The following is a 14,737-nucleotide window of genomic DNA, read 5'->3' as shown; positions in this document are numbered from 1 at the left end:
CCAACGTTTGTGCTAAAATGAGGGCTCTTGAAGCAGGTGGACAATTACGCTGACACTTTGGAAGGAAGGCAGCAACTTGGGAATCTTTATTCATTTGCAGTGCAGAGATTATCATCTAGGTATCTGGCCAAAGACTGCCCTTTCTGTCATAATTTAGATACCCCTTTTCTTTCTATAAGACCAGCTGGTACAACTTCTGTTGTGCTTGGACAAGATAACCAACAGCAAGTAGCTTACAGTGATAACAGTTTTTCATTAAATTACTTATGAATGTGATGATGGATGATCACAGTTAAGACTGGCTTTGATTCTCATCCTAGAAGGCCCCGTTAACTGTTCTGTCTTGTGAACTATTTTCTGCAAGAAATTGCTGGCTTGAAGCTACTCTGATTTCAGATGAAATTCTTTCCTCCGTGTGATGTGGTTTTACTATGTCTAAAAATATCATAGGGATGTCTTCCCTGAGGCCTAGCTCAGAACAGCTCATCTTTTTCTAATTAGTCGATATTATTACATTGTATTTTGTTCATATTTCTCTGCTTAAAATAATTTTTAAAGAAGCATCTCTTTCTCTTTTTTTATCCTGTTTTCCATAGGGTGTAAGTATTCGAGCAGTCCCCAAAACCACCACATTGTTAACACATAGTGAAGAAGAAGCAGGGCCGTGGTTAGGGATTTGAAAAGCTTTCTGCGTGAGGTTGTACTCTGACCCGGGTATTGCTCCACTTATGCTGCATGCAGCCTGAATCGATCTTCCTGCACAAAATGGACAGGCATACGTCAGAATTGTTCAGCCAACTGGCTGAAAAATATGGCTTCCCAGATTGCACATTGCTTATAACTGACATATTGGCACCCCATCACGTTTTGGATCCTTTGTGGGAGTTGTTGGCAGTGTTCAAGTTCAAATTTATTGCTTAGCCAATTAACTATCACAATACACAATAATTAGAACACAAATTGTCAGACACAGGCAAATATTACCAGCATACTTGGCAGTTCCAAATATAATTAAAATAATTACATAAAACTGTAGTTATTGACGTGATGAATCAGTAGTAGTACAGTTGTCAATACCATCCTCGTAGATTAGATGCCCCATCAGGTAAGGAACATTTCCTGTCACAGTGTGTTGCTGCTGTTGCACATTTAGCTAGTTACAGGGAAGATACTTTTTTAAATGAAGGACGCAAAGAGGTGATGGATAATCCCCCCCCCCCCCATCTGAACCTAGAGAAATAACAAAATCTTGTTGGGCTTACTTCCCCAAACAGCAAATAATGTAAAATATCTTAGATTTGAAACATCCTCCAAGAGCATGATCAATCATAATTTGTAGGACAATACATGCCATTCAATAACATAGTATTTGTTCTTTGTAGTAGGCCTACCTGATTTTCAAGCAGCCATTAGAACCTAGAATAGCAGTGAGCGATTTCTTTTGGTCCAAGTGCCAAAAGAAATGTGATGCCTCCCTGTGAAAATGGCGGCATGCAGAGCGGGGTAGGGTTGGGTGGGAGATAAGGCTTGTACCTGGTGAAACATGATTGGAACAATCCAAGGTGTAGTGGTGATGGCAGCCTCTTGTGGATTTGTGTTGGACTTGACTGGTGGCTGTGCAGGTCTGGGAAGCAATGTTGTGTATTATCAGTATCTGTTACCTTCTTCTGTACTATTACCCCCAGCAATGCTGCCAGAGCCTCAGTCACTTGGGCAGAGATCTGACCCTGCATGCCCAGTAAAATGTATGTTGCACTGATATCAACAAACACGCCACGGGTTGCTTACTTCAACGTCCTAGAATATTGTATCAAAAGGAACTGTTGGTACCCTGGACATGGGGGGGGGGACCATTTTGATTCCCCCCACAATATAGTCGACTTAGTATGAACCTGAGTTCTAATGAAGTTGGAAAAGCCCACCCTGTGAGTCTTCCATTACAGATTGTAATTTTGGCTTCCGCTTGGCCACTTTCTTAATATCGAAGCCTGCTAAGTTAGAATCCTTTATGCTGGTGGGACCCAAGAAATCAGATTGTAATTTTGGCTTCCACTTGGACACTTTCTTAATATCGAAGCCTGCTAAGTTAGAATCCTTTATGCTGGTGGGACCCAAGAAATCAAATGTGACTCTGGCATTGAAAAAAATGAGGCAGAAAAGCCAGTAACAGTCTTTAAAATGCATCTTGACAAGGCTACCGCAAAAGTCTAGCCCATGCCCCGAACCTGAGAACCAGACATGGTGATGAGGCTTGGAGTGGAGGATGGTGATGGAAAAAAAGGAAAGGAAACAAAAAACACTGGCAAAATGGTTATCTTATATCTGTAACATCTGTATAGGCTATTTATTTTCATGATGATGTTGACAGTTCTATGTTTGTTCTTCATAATCTACTTATTGGCAAGCCAATAAAGTACAGGGCAAGTTTCCTTTACATCCGTAACCTCTCAAAATAGTCAGAAGGGTAATTATGCCCATAGCAATATGTTAATGACATGGTTTGGAATGCTGAGAGCTTGGAAGCATGTCAACTGGATTGCTAGGCAACAGTAAGTCTGCAAAACTAAACTGTATGAGTTTCTGAAAAGGATTTTTTTTTTTTTTGCTGTTTGCAGAGGGGGAAAAAACCCACCACATTTAAAGATGACCCTCCAGTGCGGGGAGAATGTGTGTTAATATATATAAATACAGAACTCATTTATGCAAATAAAATCAGTCTATATAGAACAGATGTCCTATATTATATAATGCAATAGATGCATGTGGTAGGCATATGAGTAACTTTTTGGCTTCCAGAAAGCTAGCAGGCAAAAAAAAAATCTATATATTCACCATCTAGTTGATTCAAATAACATTTTTGTGGCCGGAAGAAAGAACAGTGGTTTTGGTTGAGCAGATACGCTGCACTAAGGTTCATCACTTGGAATGGAAGAAGCATAGTTTTTTTTGTGTGTGTGTTTTAAAGTTACTAGTTTTGCTTTTTAAACTAGGATTTGTTTTGCTCTACAGTCCAATGCCACCAGAGGCTCAGAACTGTAATGCAGCTGTTACCTGTGTAGATCCAGTTGCTGCCTCTACATCAGAGGTTCTCAACCTGGGGGTCAGGACCCCTTTGGAGGTCGAACGACCCTTTCACAGGGGTCGCGGCAGGGCAAGCAGCTTGGCAGGGTGGGGGGGGGAGCTATCAATACAACAGCCTTGCGGGGTAGATTGAGATAGAGCGTTCGTCTGTCTGGAGCAGTGGAAAAGAGCGAGGTCGGCATGATGGGCCAAAAGACAGAACTGAACTGAGAAGCCCCGGAAGAATACCAATTTATATAGAATCCCGAACAATGGATCTTCATACCACTGGTCAGTTTCAGTTTAATTACTGTGAAAGAACCCTTGCATAATTTTATGGTTGGGAGTCACCACAACATGAGGAACTGTATTAATGGGTCACGGCATTAGGAAGGTTGAGAACCACTGCTCTACATAAAGAATGAAATGTGTCTAAGCTGGGAAATCCTATGTCTGTTTTACATGCTCCATCAGTATGAAATAAATTCCCTATTTCTGTCTTAATAGGATTTGGTCAATACTGGACTCTGCACTTTCTTCTTTTTCATTGCATCTGTAGTACTTGCTGCTCTAAACCATAAAAAAGGAGCAGAAATTGCAGCTGTGGTAAGACAAATTTGAATTTCTTTTCATTTTTTTGCATGGAAGATAAGGAATGAATTTATGTCCATTTTACGTTTTGTTCAAATTTCCCTTCCTGTAAAAATGAATCAGTAAACATACAGGAATTTTATGAAGCCCATAATCACACCTATGGACCTCCCCATTTAAAAGATACCAACAGGAGGCCAAATGCTGCACAGAGGAAAATTGGATCATACCTGATCAGCAGCAGGATTATTTCTGGCTTGTGCTCAAAGCACCCTCAAGCGCCATGAGGTGTGAATGCACCCTGTGTGGCCACCATTATCAGTGGAGCTACAAAGTCAGCAACAGAATTAAGCCCAGCAGTACAGCCACTATGTTACTGTGTATGTGTTCTAAAAAGTGCTGAATTATTTCTCAGTTAAAGGTGAGCCACTATCACTTCAATTACATTTTCTCTCCCCCTTTAGATATTTGGTTTCCTGGCAACTGCAGTCTATGCTGTGAATTCATTTTTAGCTGTTAAAAACTGGAGAATTAACAGCCGGCAGCAAAACACAAGGCAGACCAGTGATTACATGCGGGCACGGACAGAATCGAGAGAGGTAGACCACCGCCCAGAGATTCAGCGCCTGGATGGGTGAAAGAAGACCCCAAAGGAAGAAAAACAACAACAAAACAGTTCATAGAAGCCTGCAGACCTTTTACAATCCCCACCCCCTTTTATAGGAAATCAAGGAGGAGAATGTAGTGGCAGAGAACACTGGCATGTACAAAAAGAGGGGAGAAGATTGTCAGTTAGAAGCAGTCAGCTGGAGGGCTGCAAAAATGGACCTTTGCTGATGAAGATTTTTGTCTACAATCATGAAGAACAGTGATAAAGCTTTAGGGCGAACGACTGTGTGGTACGCAATTCTTTCTTGAGTTAATGAATCCATGGTTTCCACCATCCAGTAGAAATGTTAGCATCGACACTGGTCTGGGATTGTTCTTTCGAAACTATGAGTTTCCAATAAACAGATGTTTTCATTGGTGGGGAGGGGAGGGGAAAGAATCCAAAGGAGCAATAGCAATAACATGAAAACACAATGTGCATTTCCCTTAGCACAATTTCTTTTAGTTACTTAAACCCCTAAGGATTGCTTGTGTACCTACAACAGACAGCCCTGTTAGGTTTTTGACTGGGGATTTGGGATGATAGCAATGAAATAAGCTTTGGACTCCCCCGAAAGCTCAAAGCCTGTTCTGTTTGTGACCACATCTAGCTATGAAGTCTGATGCTGTCACATTCTGTTCCTTTATCCTTTTTCCTCTAGAGAGAGACCGTAGAGGTCCGTGTCCATTTCAGCTGGTGGAGCAAAACCAAGTAATGCAAAGTCGATTTTGAGTCCTTTCCATTGGTCAAGATACTTAGTGAAAGCTGTTTTTCCCCTCCTTTATTTTAACACTCCACTATAGAAAATTCTTATTGTGATATTATATGCATTGATGTGTTCTTGAAATTGAGTACTTATTTTGAGAGTTTGATTTGTGTGGCTGCAACCTTCAATTGTTCACATTAGGTCAATTTTTTTTCTGAATTAAAACATTTTTGAATAATTTGATTAGAGATATGTAAATTAACTTTAGGTATCAAAGCAAGTTTTTGAAATGTTTGAGAGATTTTCCTGGGTAAAAACGTATTCTTTGCTGGAGAGGTGGACAGAATCCATCCAGTTCACATGGATCGAACATGGTACTTCATGGAAAAATAACGTACTTGTTGTAGATAGGCAACTGGGTTTTATAGCCAGCAACTTCTGGCTCTTTGGCAATGTGTGTGGTTTGCTTGAATCCTACCCATAGGACAGTTACAAGGCTAATATGTTAAAAGGCTTGATCCAAAGTCGTTCTTTCATGAGAGGAAGGGTATTTTTTTTAAATCTCACTACCCATAAGCAGCAATATCCATTCTTCTCAGAATGTAAAAAATGTTTCCCCAACTAAAGTGTACCCGGAAGCTGTTTTCTCTCTCCATGTTCTGTTTTTGCATTCCCTTGACAAAGCCAGAAGGTAAAGCTTTGAGGATTCTCATTCGTGAATGCAGACCAGCATTGACAATGGTGGGACAGAAAGTTCCTCCTTTTTATGCTTGTTGACTGTGCCTGCAGTTGCTGGTGTCTTGTTTCCCTGAAATCCTGGTTCCTCAAACTTCACTTGGGCTTGTAAGATTCATTCCACCCTGTCTCCTTTGGTCTTCCTGTCACTTGAAGTCCATCTCTCCCCAAAGTCTGGGAATGACACTTATTCCTCATCTTTGTGCAGCGTTTGCCAGCCTAAGAATGTCTGGTTTTATTTATTTAAATTTTTTAATGGGCTTTTGGCTGTGGAGATAAGCTTGCGGGCATTTTCTGAGTGAAGCTACTAGTGATTGGACAGAAATCAGACCTTTGCATATAGGCCCTATGAACAGCACCAGGTAAGCCAAATAAGCAAACATATGTAAATGTGCCTGATTTGTGTAAAACGCTGGGGAATTTGTCTTCTGTTCACAGTCAAATATTTTTTTGTTGTTGATTTTAAGTCACGGATTATATTTAGTAAAATTCTTAGAGAGGCTTGGGAATAGCTTTCTAGGCCCTTTACAAAACGTGTGGAACTCCAGTAGCTTTGCTCCAGACTTAATGAAACATTACATTTCATTGCTTACTTACAAATTGTACCTTAACATTGAATGCCTAAGAGCTGCTAATGTTATAGTAGCTGCAAAAGGGAGCCACTTTATGGATTAAAACCTGCCCCTTGCCCGGATCAGTGAATGCCACAGTGCCCAAACACTAAGCTTCTGGCTTTAACGGGTAATGTTTTCATTTTTGATTGCAGAACCTATCTATATTGGAATATTTCTAGTTAAAACTGCTTATTGTAAATGTTAAGTTAAATCTGGCGACCTCTAGGTAGGACTTAGGTGGGTGTAGGGAAATATTTTAATAACCTTTCCAGAAGCTTTCAACAGCATATTTTAGAGTTCTTTCTGTGTTTCTGCTCCCATGCAGAGGTTAAGTGATGGAGAGGGCACTGCTTGTGTTGCTAATTTCCTGAAATAGTAAGAGTGTCTTCAGTTTGCTGTCTGGTTTTCAGAAAGGCTAGAAACGACCTGGCAATCATGTCTATGCTTCTGCATTGACCTTAATTTAATTTCCTTCTGAGCTGTTACAAATTAATTTAGAAACTCAATATGTGTAATTTCTAATCAGAGTGGACACTCACAATATACTCTTCCATATTTTTGACTGTATAGCAGCTTCCCTTGTTAATGTGAGAGAATAACATTTTGCTTCTCAGTGGCACGTCAGAGATAAACAGGCATGTGGGCAGAGATCATGGATATTTTCCTCCTGTAGCTAGTATGGCCAGTGATGATCATAATTTTAATGTTTTAAATTATTATTTTGTTTCATTGTCCAAATAGCTATATGAGAAAATCTGCTTCTAGAGCTTTTGGATGATATGTTATAGATTTTTAAGTTTCCTGAGATTTTAAACGAGTTTGGGACCAAAGATTAAGTCCAGGGTTTTGGACTGGAGACATATTCATAGTTTGAAAGGGACTGGTATGTTTGGCATGAGGATGGGCTTGAATATAAAAATAGACTTCTGGTATCTAGTGCATTTTTTGGAAATACAGTGCAATGAAATCTCCAAAGCATGCAGGGCCTGGACTGATTTCAAGGATTTTCTACTTGGAATTTTATTATTTTCACTGAAATGACATCCACTGTGAGCAGCCAGGCCTTTCCTTCAGGGGAGGGGTTGTGGCTCAGTGGAAGAGCTTTGGCTTTGCATGCAGAAGATCCCTGATTCTGTCCCTGGCTAGTTAAATTGACCAGGCAGTAGGTGATGTGAAAGATTCTGCCCAAGATCCTGGATAGCTGCTGCCAGTCTGAGTAGACAGTACTGGTCTTGATGGACCATTGGGCTGATTCAGTACAAGGCAGCTTTGTGTGTGCCTTTTATGATTTCACTCTGAATGGCTGCTCTCAGCAATCTTGAACAGAGAGAACTTTCTTAACAGCTGCTACTTGCCCGGGATTTGGGACTATTGGTAGAAGAAGAAGAGTTGTTTTTCTTATATACTCTGCTTTTGACTACTGGGTGGAGTCTCAAAGCAGCTTCCAATCACCTTCCTTTCCTCTCCCAACAACAGATACTGAGAACAGCACTATCAGGGTTGTGACGAGCCCTAGGTCACCCAGCTGGCTGCATGTGGGGGAGTGGGGTATCAAACCCAGCTTTCCAGATTAGAAGCCACCACTCTTAACCACTATGCCACCCTGGTACACAAAGCAAGTACTCTGCCACCAAGCCATGGCCTCTTCTTCCATCATAATGATGTGTGTGTGCATTAAACGCACAGGCTAGGCTCCAAAGAGCCATTCAGGTAGCTCTGTGTACCCAAAGTATGTTGGTTTTGCATTCAGCTCCCCAGTCTGCCTGGTGATCTAACCGCAGAGCAAGGATTCTCCAGTTCCCTGTCATCATTGCTGCAAATGCAGGGGTATTCACGCTGGCCATAGAGAATCCACACAGAAATTGTGTGTGTCCTTTCCTTTGCCATCTGCCATTTTCTCAGCTTTTTTCCTCTTGCTGTGCCACTGGAGGGCTTTTTGAAGACTTTCTTTTAATAATAAAAATAATAAAGCTAATAATGTCAACGGATCATTATTGTACTATAACACAACAGCAGTCATTGATTTTTTTCTGAAGTCCTTTGGTAACTCAGCCAGAAAAAGGGCATGGATGTGGGCAGGAGCTTTGAAACACACCTCTTCCCACTTGCTAACCTATCTGCACTATGTTCTTGATGGAAAGGTCATACCAAACCAGGAAGGAGAAAGAATGCTCCAAGGCCAGAGAAAGCTTGAAGACGGGGCAATTAGAGGAGGGCACTGCACTGATGCTCTCCCAAGCCCCCAGTAGGTATTTGGAAGTCAAGCCACAGCTAGAGAAGAGCGCAAAAAATAAAAAATCCAAAATCCCACAAGCAGTACTAGCAGAACAGTGAGACACTTCTATAGTTTTTGTCCAAAACTGAGTAGGTTAAAATTTAAGTACCTGAAATGACAAGGGCATCCAAATACGTTGGAGCTGCTACTAACACAATGTTACAAGGCTGACACAGAGCAGAGTAGAAATCCAAATAAATAAATAATACTTTAAAAAGTGTTTTGAATTATTAATCTTGTTGGCTTGGTGCTAAGCCGTTTGCTTCTGTGTAGGCTGGTGTGGTCCACGTAGTTGATCAGCAGCTTTCTCTCCTGATTAAGTACAATTCAAGTTATAACTCTCCACCCCTTTTTTTAATGACACCCGACTCCGGTTTCCTATTTCAGAGTAGGAGCGTGATCTGTGCAAATGTGAACTGGATACAGAACAATTAATAATCAAGCATCTCCCTTTAAAAAAAAAGGAAAGCCTTTTAAGACCAACTCGATCTTTACTGATACTCACACGTGGCAAGCAGTGGAACTGGTGACTGGTAGTAACTTTTTTCATTCTGTTGTAATCTGCTCCACTGGTTGTTGTGAGATCTAGTCCAACTGATAATGCTGATGTCTGCGTAGTGGTTGAAGCAGTGTTGTGTTACCCCCATGCTTTAACATTCCTGTTATAAAGGAGACATGTGACCCCCCCCCCCAAATCTGCTTTTCTTCTCTGCCTAATGGTCAAGATAAATCACCTGATTGCCTAGTAGGAGTGGCTCATCCCTGTCACCTCCGTCTTGCATAAAGGTAAAGGTATCCCCTGTGCAAGCACCGGGTCATGTCTGACCCTTGGGGTGACACCCTCTAGCGTTTTCTTGGCAGACTCAATACAGGTGGTTTGCCATTCCCTTTTCCAGTCAATACTGTTTTACCCCCAGCAAGCTGGGTGCTCATTTTACCGAACTCGGAAGGATGGAAGGCTGAGTCAACCTTGAGCCGGCTGCTGGGATTGAACTCCCAGCCTCATGGTCAGAGCTTCAGACAGCATGTTGGCTGCTTTACCACCCCGCGCCACAAGCTGTTGTTTATTTGGGAAGCCTAATGGAATTTATGGCCATAAGCAAATGATCCCCCTCATTTAACGCGTAATGTCATGGAACTGCCGATTGTGTGGCCATGGCTGTGTGCTTTTACCTCTTTCACAAGCCTGATTGAATTACTTTTAGTAGTTGATAACACCTAAATAATGATTCTCTCCCCCCCTTTCCATTGTTGTAGCTAACAGCATTATGTTAAATTAATCTGTAGAATGCCTCATTTTAACTTGGGAAACAATGAATTTTATGCATAGTTTGTACAATAATCTTGATTCTAGTATTTATATTGCAGAACTTTGCATTTTTAGTGTTGAGTTTATTTCTTCCCTTTCATGTATGATGGAGGCTGGGTTGTGATTTTTTTTTTGGTAATTAATTATGTAGAAGCAATTACCCAGGGCTATATTCGGGTCTTTGGACTTGTGGTTTCTGTGGCTAGGGCCGGTCCCTACAGCTGTAGTAATAACCTCTGGATAAAAAGCAAGATGGCAGCGGGAGATATGATTTTTTTTTTGACAGCTGGAGATGATTTTGTAGAATACAATGTATGTTATTATGTAGCTTCTTAACTAGCTTGATGCACCCAGTTCTCACAGACAAGGAAATACTCCTTGTAACTAGTTTATGCATTAACATTTTAGCCTGCATTTCATGGATCTCTACCCTGGAATAAGCCTCTTATTTTACATTCTTATATGACTGTTCAGAAGCAAGCGGGTTGGATCAGTCTCAGCAATGAAATCCCTGGCTTCTTTGACAAGTGAAGAGTGTCTTTTGTTAACAGTGCAAGCAGTTGTTGGGAGTGGTGCTAGTTTCTACTTTAGCCTCCCTTCTGAAGTTTTGGTTCTTGTGTGTGTCTTGGCTGGACCAGGAGACAGGGCTAATCAACATAACATGGATCACTGCATACTCTGCCTCATTGACTGTGTTGAGTGTTTGTGTGTGCAAATGACAAACTTCCTATTTCCCCTTCCCCTGGTCAAATCCGGCATGTTTCTCCCATGTTCCCTTCAGCTGCCTGGCCTCACGTACAAGACAGGAGTTACTGTGAGCTCTGCCAATAGGTCCTCTTTCAGTTGTCTTAGTTCTCTACCATGGGAGGGCCTCATCTCACCTGGAGCCTTACCTGGGGATGATTTCTGTTGTAGAGTGTGAGACCCTCCTTGCCTCAGACATTCCTGTAAATTGATACAGAGCCTGGTATTTCCAGGGCCAGGAAGACTCGGGCTATTATGTTCTGGGTTTTCTTTTTCTTTTTTAAATGTCCAGTGTTTGTATTTGGGAACTGAATGTGTCTTGGTACTTATTGGTTGCATATTGTGGGCACCCTTGTGCTTTCCTGCACGGCTGTGTGTGTGCACCTTTCTTTTTTGTCGAAAAGTGGCAGGTTTGCATATGGGATGGGAAAAATGTGTATCTTAATTTGTTGTTAGTAACTCTTTAAAATTACTCCCAATACATTTTTTCCCCCCAACCTGGAATAAATTATGCACTTAGATTGTCTTTTCCGGACAAAGTTTCTCCTCTTCTGCATTATTTGTGGATGGAACCTATTTGTATATATTGAAGTTTTATGTAACGGATATAATGCCAAGTATGAAACGGTAACCTATGTATTTATTACTCATTGTATTGTCCCACTTTGGATTTGAGACGTGGACTCTTGTACGGAAAGGCAAACGTTGTTCACAAAACCCAGTTTTCACTGGGTTTGTGTCTGTGTGTTTGGTACAGCGCCTTCTCAGTTGCATTTGGCTCCTCCACACGAATGTTATTTTTATATCCATGGATTGCTGTGTTCTTGTTTCTGTTAAAACACCAGCTTAATGGAGACTTCGAGCCTCTCACTGGCCTCTGCACTAAAATCCTCTCATGCTGTTGTGACAAAAAAAACTATGTTTAACAGCAGCAAGTATGCACCCTTTGATGAAAGACCCTGGTACACTGCCATGAAGTGTAACGTGTTGGATCCTGAGTAGGGTGTGTTAGATGTGGTGGCAAATGAGAGATCTCTAGTAAGCTGTTTTAGGGCTGGCCTCGGAGAGTGCTTTGCAAACAGGGATGTTAGCTGGATGAACAAATCACCTTTTCATTGCAAGTGGCCCAGATGTTGTTCATTCCTGCACACTCCTCAAAACTGAGTCTAGAATTCCAAGTCAGTTTCAAGGGACTGTAGTTCATTGCCCACTTCCCCCTCCATTAAGCAAACTGTGCTCCAAAAGATAGTTTTGCACAACCAGACAATTACAACTAGAAATAATGGGTAGGATCCAGTCTAACTTAATAATTTCCACCCATTTCCACTTCCTGCTGCAGACCCCCTCCCCCCCCCAATGTCATTCCTAAGGGCCCCCTATCCCCAAGGAGCATTTCATGGAGATTGGTGACCTTCCATTCTGCCATTGGAACATTTACTTGGAATTCATGGCACACTGGCCGTTTTGTATTTGTGACATTTCTTCTTCAAGGACGATATCTGTGACTTCGAAAAGCTTGTTGTTATGCGTGTTGGGAATGCAAACCTGTTTTTCAAATATAAGGTCATGTAGTATATATCTATATTTAAAAACAAAACAAAACTGTGTGAGACAACCGGAAGCTAAATGTTAACTGCTTGCTTAGGCTTTTCTGTTTAGGTAACTTGTCAAGGACGGGACTCTTAGGATGCCAGCCGAAACCCTTTTTTTTGGTTTATCCAGAACTCGTTTTTGCATTGGCCATTGCTCGGATTAGGTAGAATGAATCTAGTTCTCTTTTATTTTTTGTCAGCCTGCAGCTGCCCTTAATTATTCTAAATTTATTGTGTGCTGTGAAATAACTCAAACATTCCTATGAAGCCTAGAAGAGGGCTGGAGAATCCACAGCCTGGCTCCCGAAAGCCTGTCTTGTGGACTTCCGTGGATGTACTTCCAAATACCTGTGGTTACAATCATGTGCCTAAAGCTGCCATACCAAGCACACTTGGTTTGAAGGGGGTGGGTGGGGGAGAATGCCCTGCTGAAATGCTTGGGCCTTGTACTGTGAACAGAGAAGGAGGTTGCTGTTCTTTATTACCTACCACACTTAGTTTTTACAGTCGTTTTAGGCTAACAAAATCTACCACCAACGTGTTGTCATTACCGTGCAGAGATTTATTTTACTTTCTAGATAGGGCCTGCTTTTCCCTAGCACCCCAGAGTTTGCAGCCTCATCTGACACAGTAGATCAGGGGCCTCCATCATTCTTTTAGAATTCTGACACAGAGTAGTGGGTGCAACCACAAATGGCTTGCCATGGGAGCCACATGTACAGAGAAGAAGTCCAAGTGCAGAAGACGAGTAAAAATATTGGCAATCAACCCAACAGTGGTATCAGGAGTCCTACTGGGCAGACAACCCCACCCACTTTCTAAAGACACTTGGGAAGCCCCAGGACAAGCCCATGGGTACCATTTTGGGGACCTCTGTAACAGATATCAGGTGGGTTCATGTGTTATCCCAAGTAGCATGAGAAGCATTCATACACATTTGCCTGATGTCCTTGATTCCTCCTAACAGAGGCCTTTGGCCCGTCTACACATGCTGCAACGGTAGAAGTGATTGTACCCCTTCCCATTGTGTGTGTATGAGACAGTTGCATGCTCCTATCCATGAAAACCTCTCTACAGGTTGAAAAGGCATTTCTAACCCCCGACTGGTTTCCCAGCAGTGTAACAGATGGGGGACCATTTGAGCCAGTGCCATCTACAATACCCTGGCACATTCCAGCGTGAGGCCGCCTCGTTCCTCATTGTCCCTGTGCTCTTCAGAGGGATTCTCACAGCCTTTTGTAGCTAAGCTAGACAACCGGGAAGTGTTTGCTGTGTAAAGGCACCCTCCAGCTCCGGACAGGAGGAATCCTCTTTGTGCTGTGAACAACCTTTCAAACCAGTTCCACCACTACCTATGGCGACACATTGCTTTTATCTTCCATGCACTCCTTTGTATTTGCAATATTACTAAACACTTATACACTTCCAGATGAAGGATTGTAATATTTTTAAATTTTTATTTCTCGTGATACTGAAGGCAATCACTAAACCGCTGCTTGATTTTTTAAAAAGAGAAATTCATCTTAAGTGTTGTACTTTGTTTTACTTTGTATATTGGCACAAACTTTTTTCATACCTTGCTACTTAAAACGTCTGTCGTGCTAATTTTCCTGTTCTTTTTTGATATACTGAACTTTACAAAAGTTCAGATGGTACATGTCTGTTTTCATAGTCTTTTACAAAAAAATCTGTATTTTTGTATGTAAGGAAATTGTAGGTTTTTCTGAACACTAATCGATATAGTCTGGAATCATTGTAAAGGACTTGTTTAATAAATGGATAAGATTAAAAAAAAAACCCGGCACCATCTTTGTCATGAGTGAGTTATGATGAAAATTGTTTTAATCCACCTCAGAATATTAGTGGTTAGAATGCTGACCTTGGGGAGATCTAGGAGGAAAGTCCCCCTCAGCCATGAATACATGTGAAGCGTAAACTGAATCAGTGCATTGCTCCATCAAAGTCAGTATAAGTCTACTCAGACTGGCAGGAAGGCTCCAGAGCAGCCCTTTTCAACCTTTTGACAGTGAGGGAACCCCTGAAATATTTTCCGGGCTTTGAGGAACCCTGGAAGTGGTGACATGCCCCTTCAGAGAAGTGGACGTAGAAGTAAGATGCAGGAGCCAGCCAATCAATCAATCATTTGTATTTTCTGTTGTGGAGAAAGAGACTACACCTGTAGAGCAGCAGGGGAAGCAGGCTCCAGTGACCTCTAGTGATGTCAGTGGCCACCTGAACTGGGATAGGTCGTGAAAACCCTTGGGGAGCTTTTGCATAACCCCAGGAGGATTAACCAGAACCCTGGTTGGGAATCCCTGCTCAAGTGTGCCAGGTTGGAGGGCTTTCACATCACCTACGATGTGATCTTTTATCAGGAGATGCCTGGGACTGAACCTGGAACCTTCTGCATGCCTAGCAGATGCTCTACCACTGAGCCATGGTTCTTCACTGGATGACAAAGC

The 14,737-nt window shown here is 41.8% G+C and overlaps 1 protein-coding gene across 1 annotated transcript in view; it reads left to right on the top strand.

Moving 5' to 3' along the window:
- Positions 1-14,072, top strand: part of CMTM4 (CKLF like MARVEL transmembrane domain containing 4) — a 37,242-nt gene extending 23,170 nt beyond the window's left edge. The window contains exons 3-4 of the mRNA XM_077309960.1: positions 3,568-3,666; positions 4,116-14,072. Coding sequence (XP_077166075.1) covers positions 3,568-3,666; positions 4,116-4,289 — 273 coding nt within the window. The 3' untranslated portion in view covers positions 4,290-14,072. The remainder of the gene's footprint in view (positions 1-3,567; positions 3,667-4,115) is intronic.
- The last annotated feature ends 665 nt before the right edge of the window (positions 14,073-14,737 follow it).

Source organism: Paroedura picta, chromosome 14, assembly GCF_049243985.1.
Source record: "Paroedura picta isolate Pp20150507F chromosome 14, Ppicta_v3.0, whole genome shotgun sequence".
NCBI lineage: Eukaryota > Metazoa > Chordata > Lepidosauria > Squamata > Gekkonidae > Paroedura > Paroedura picta.
Note: the sequence above shows the minus strand (reverse complement) of the source record. Positions and strands in the feature narration are given on the sequence as shown.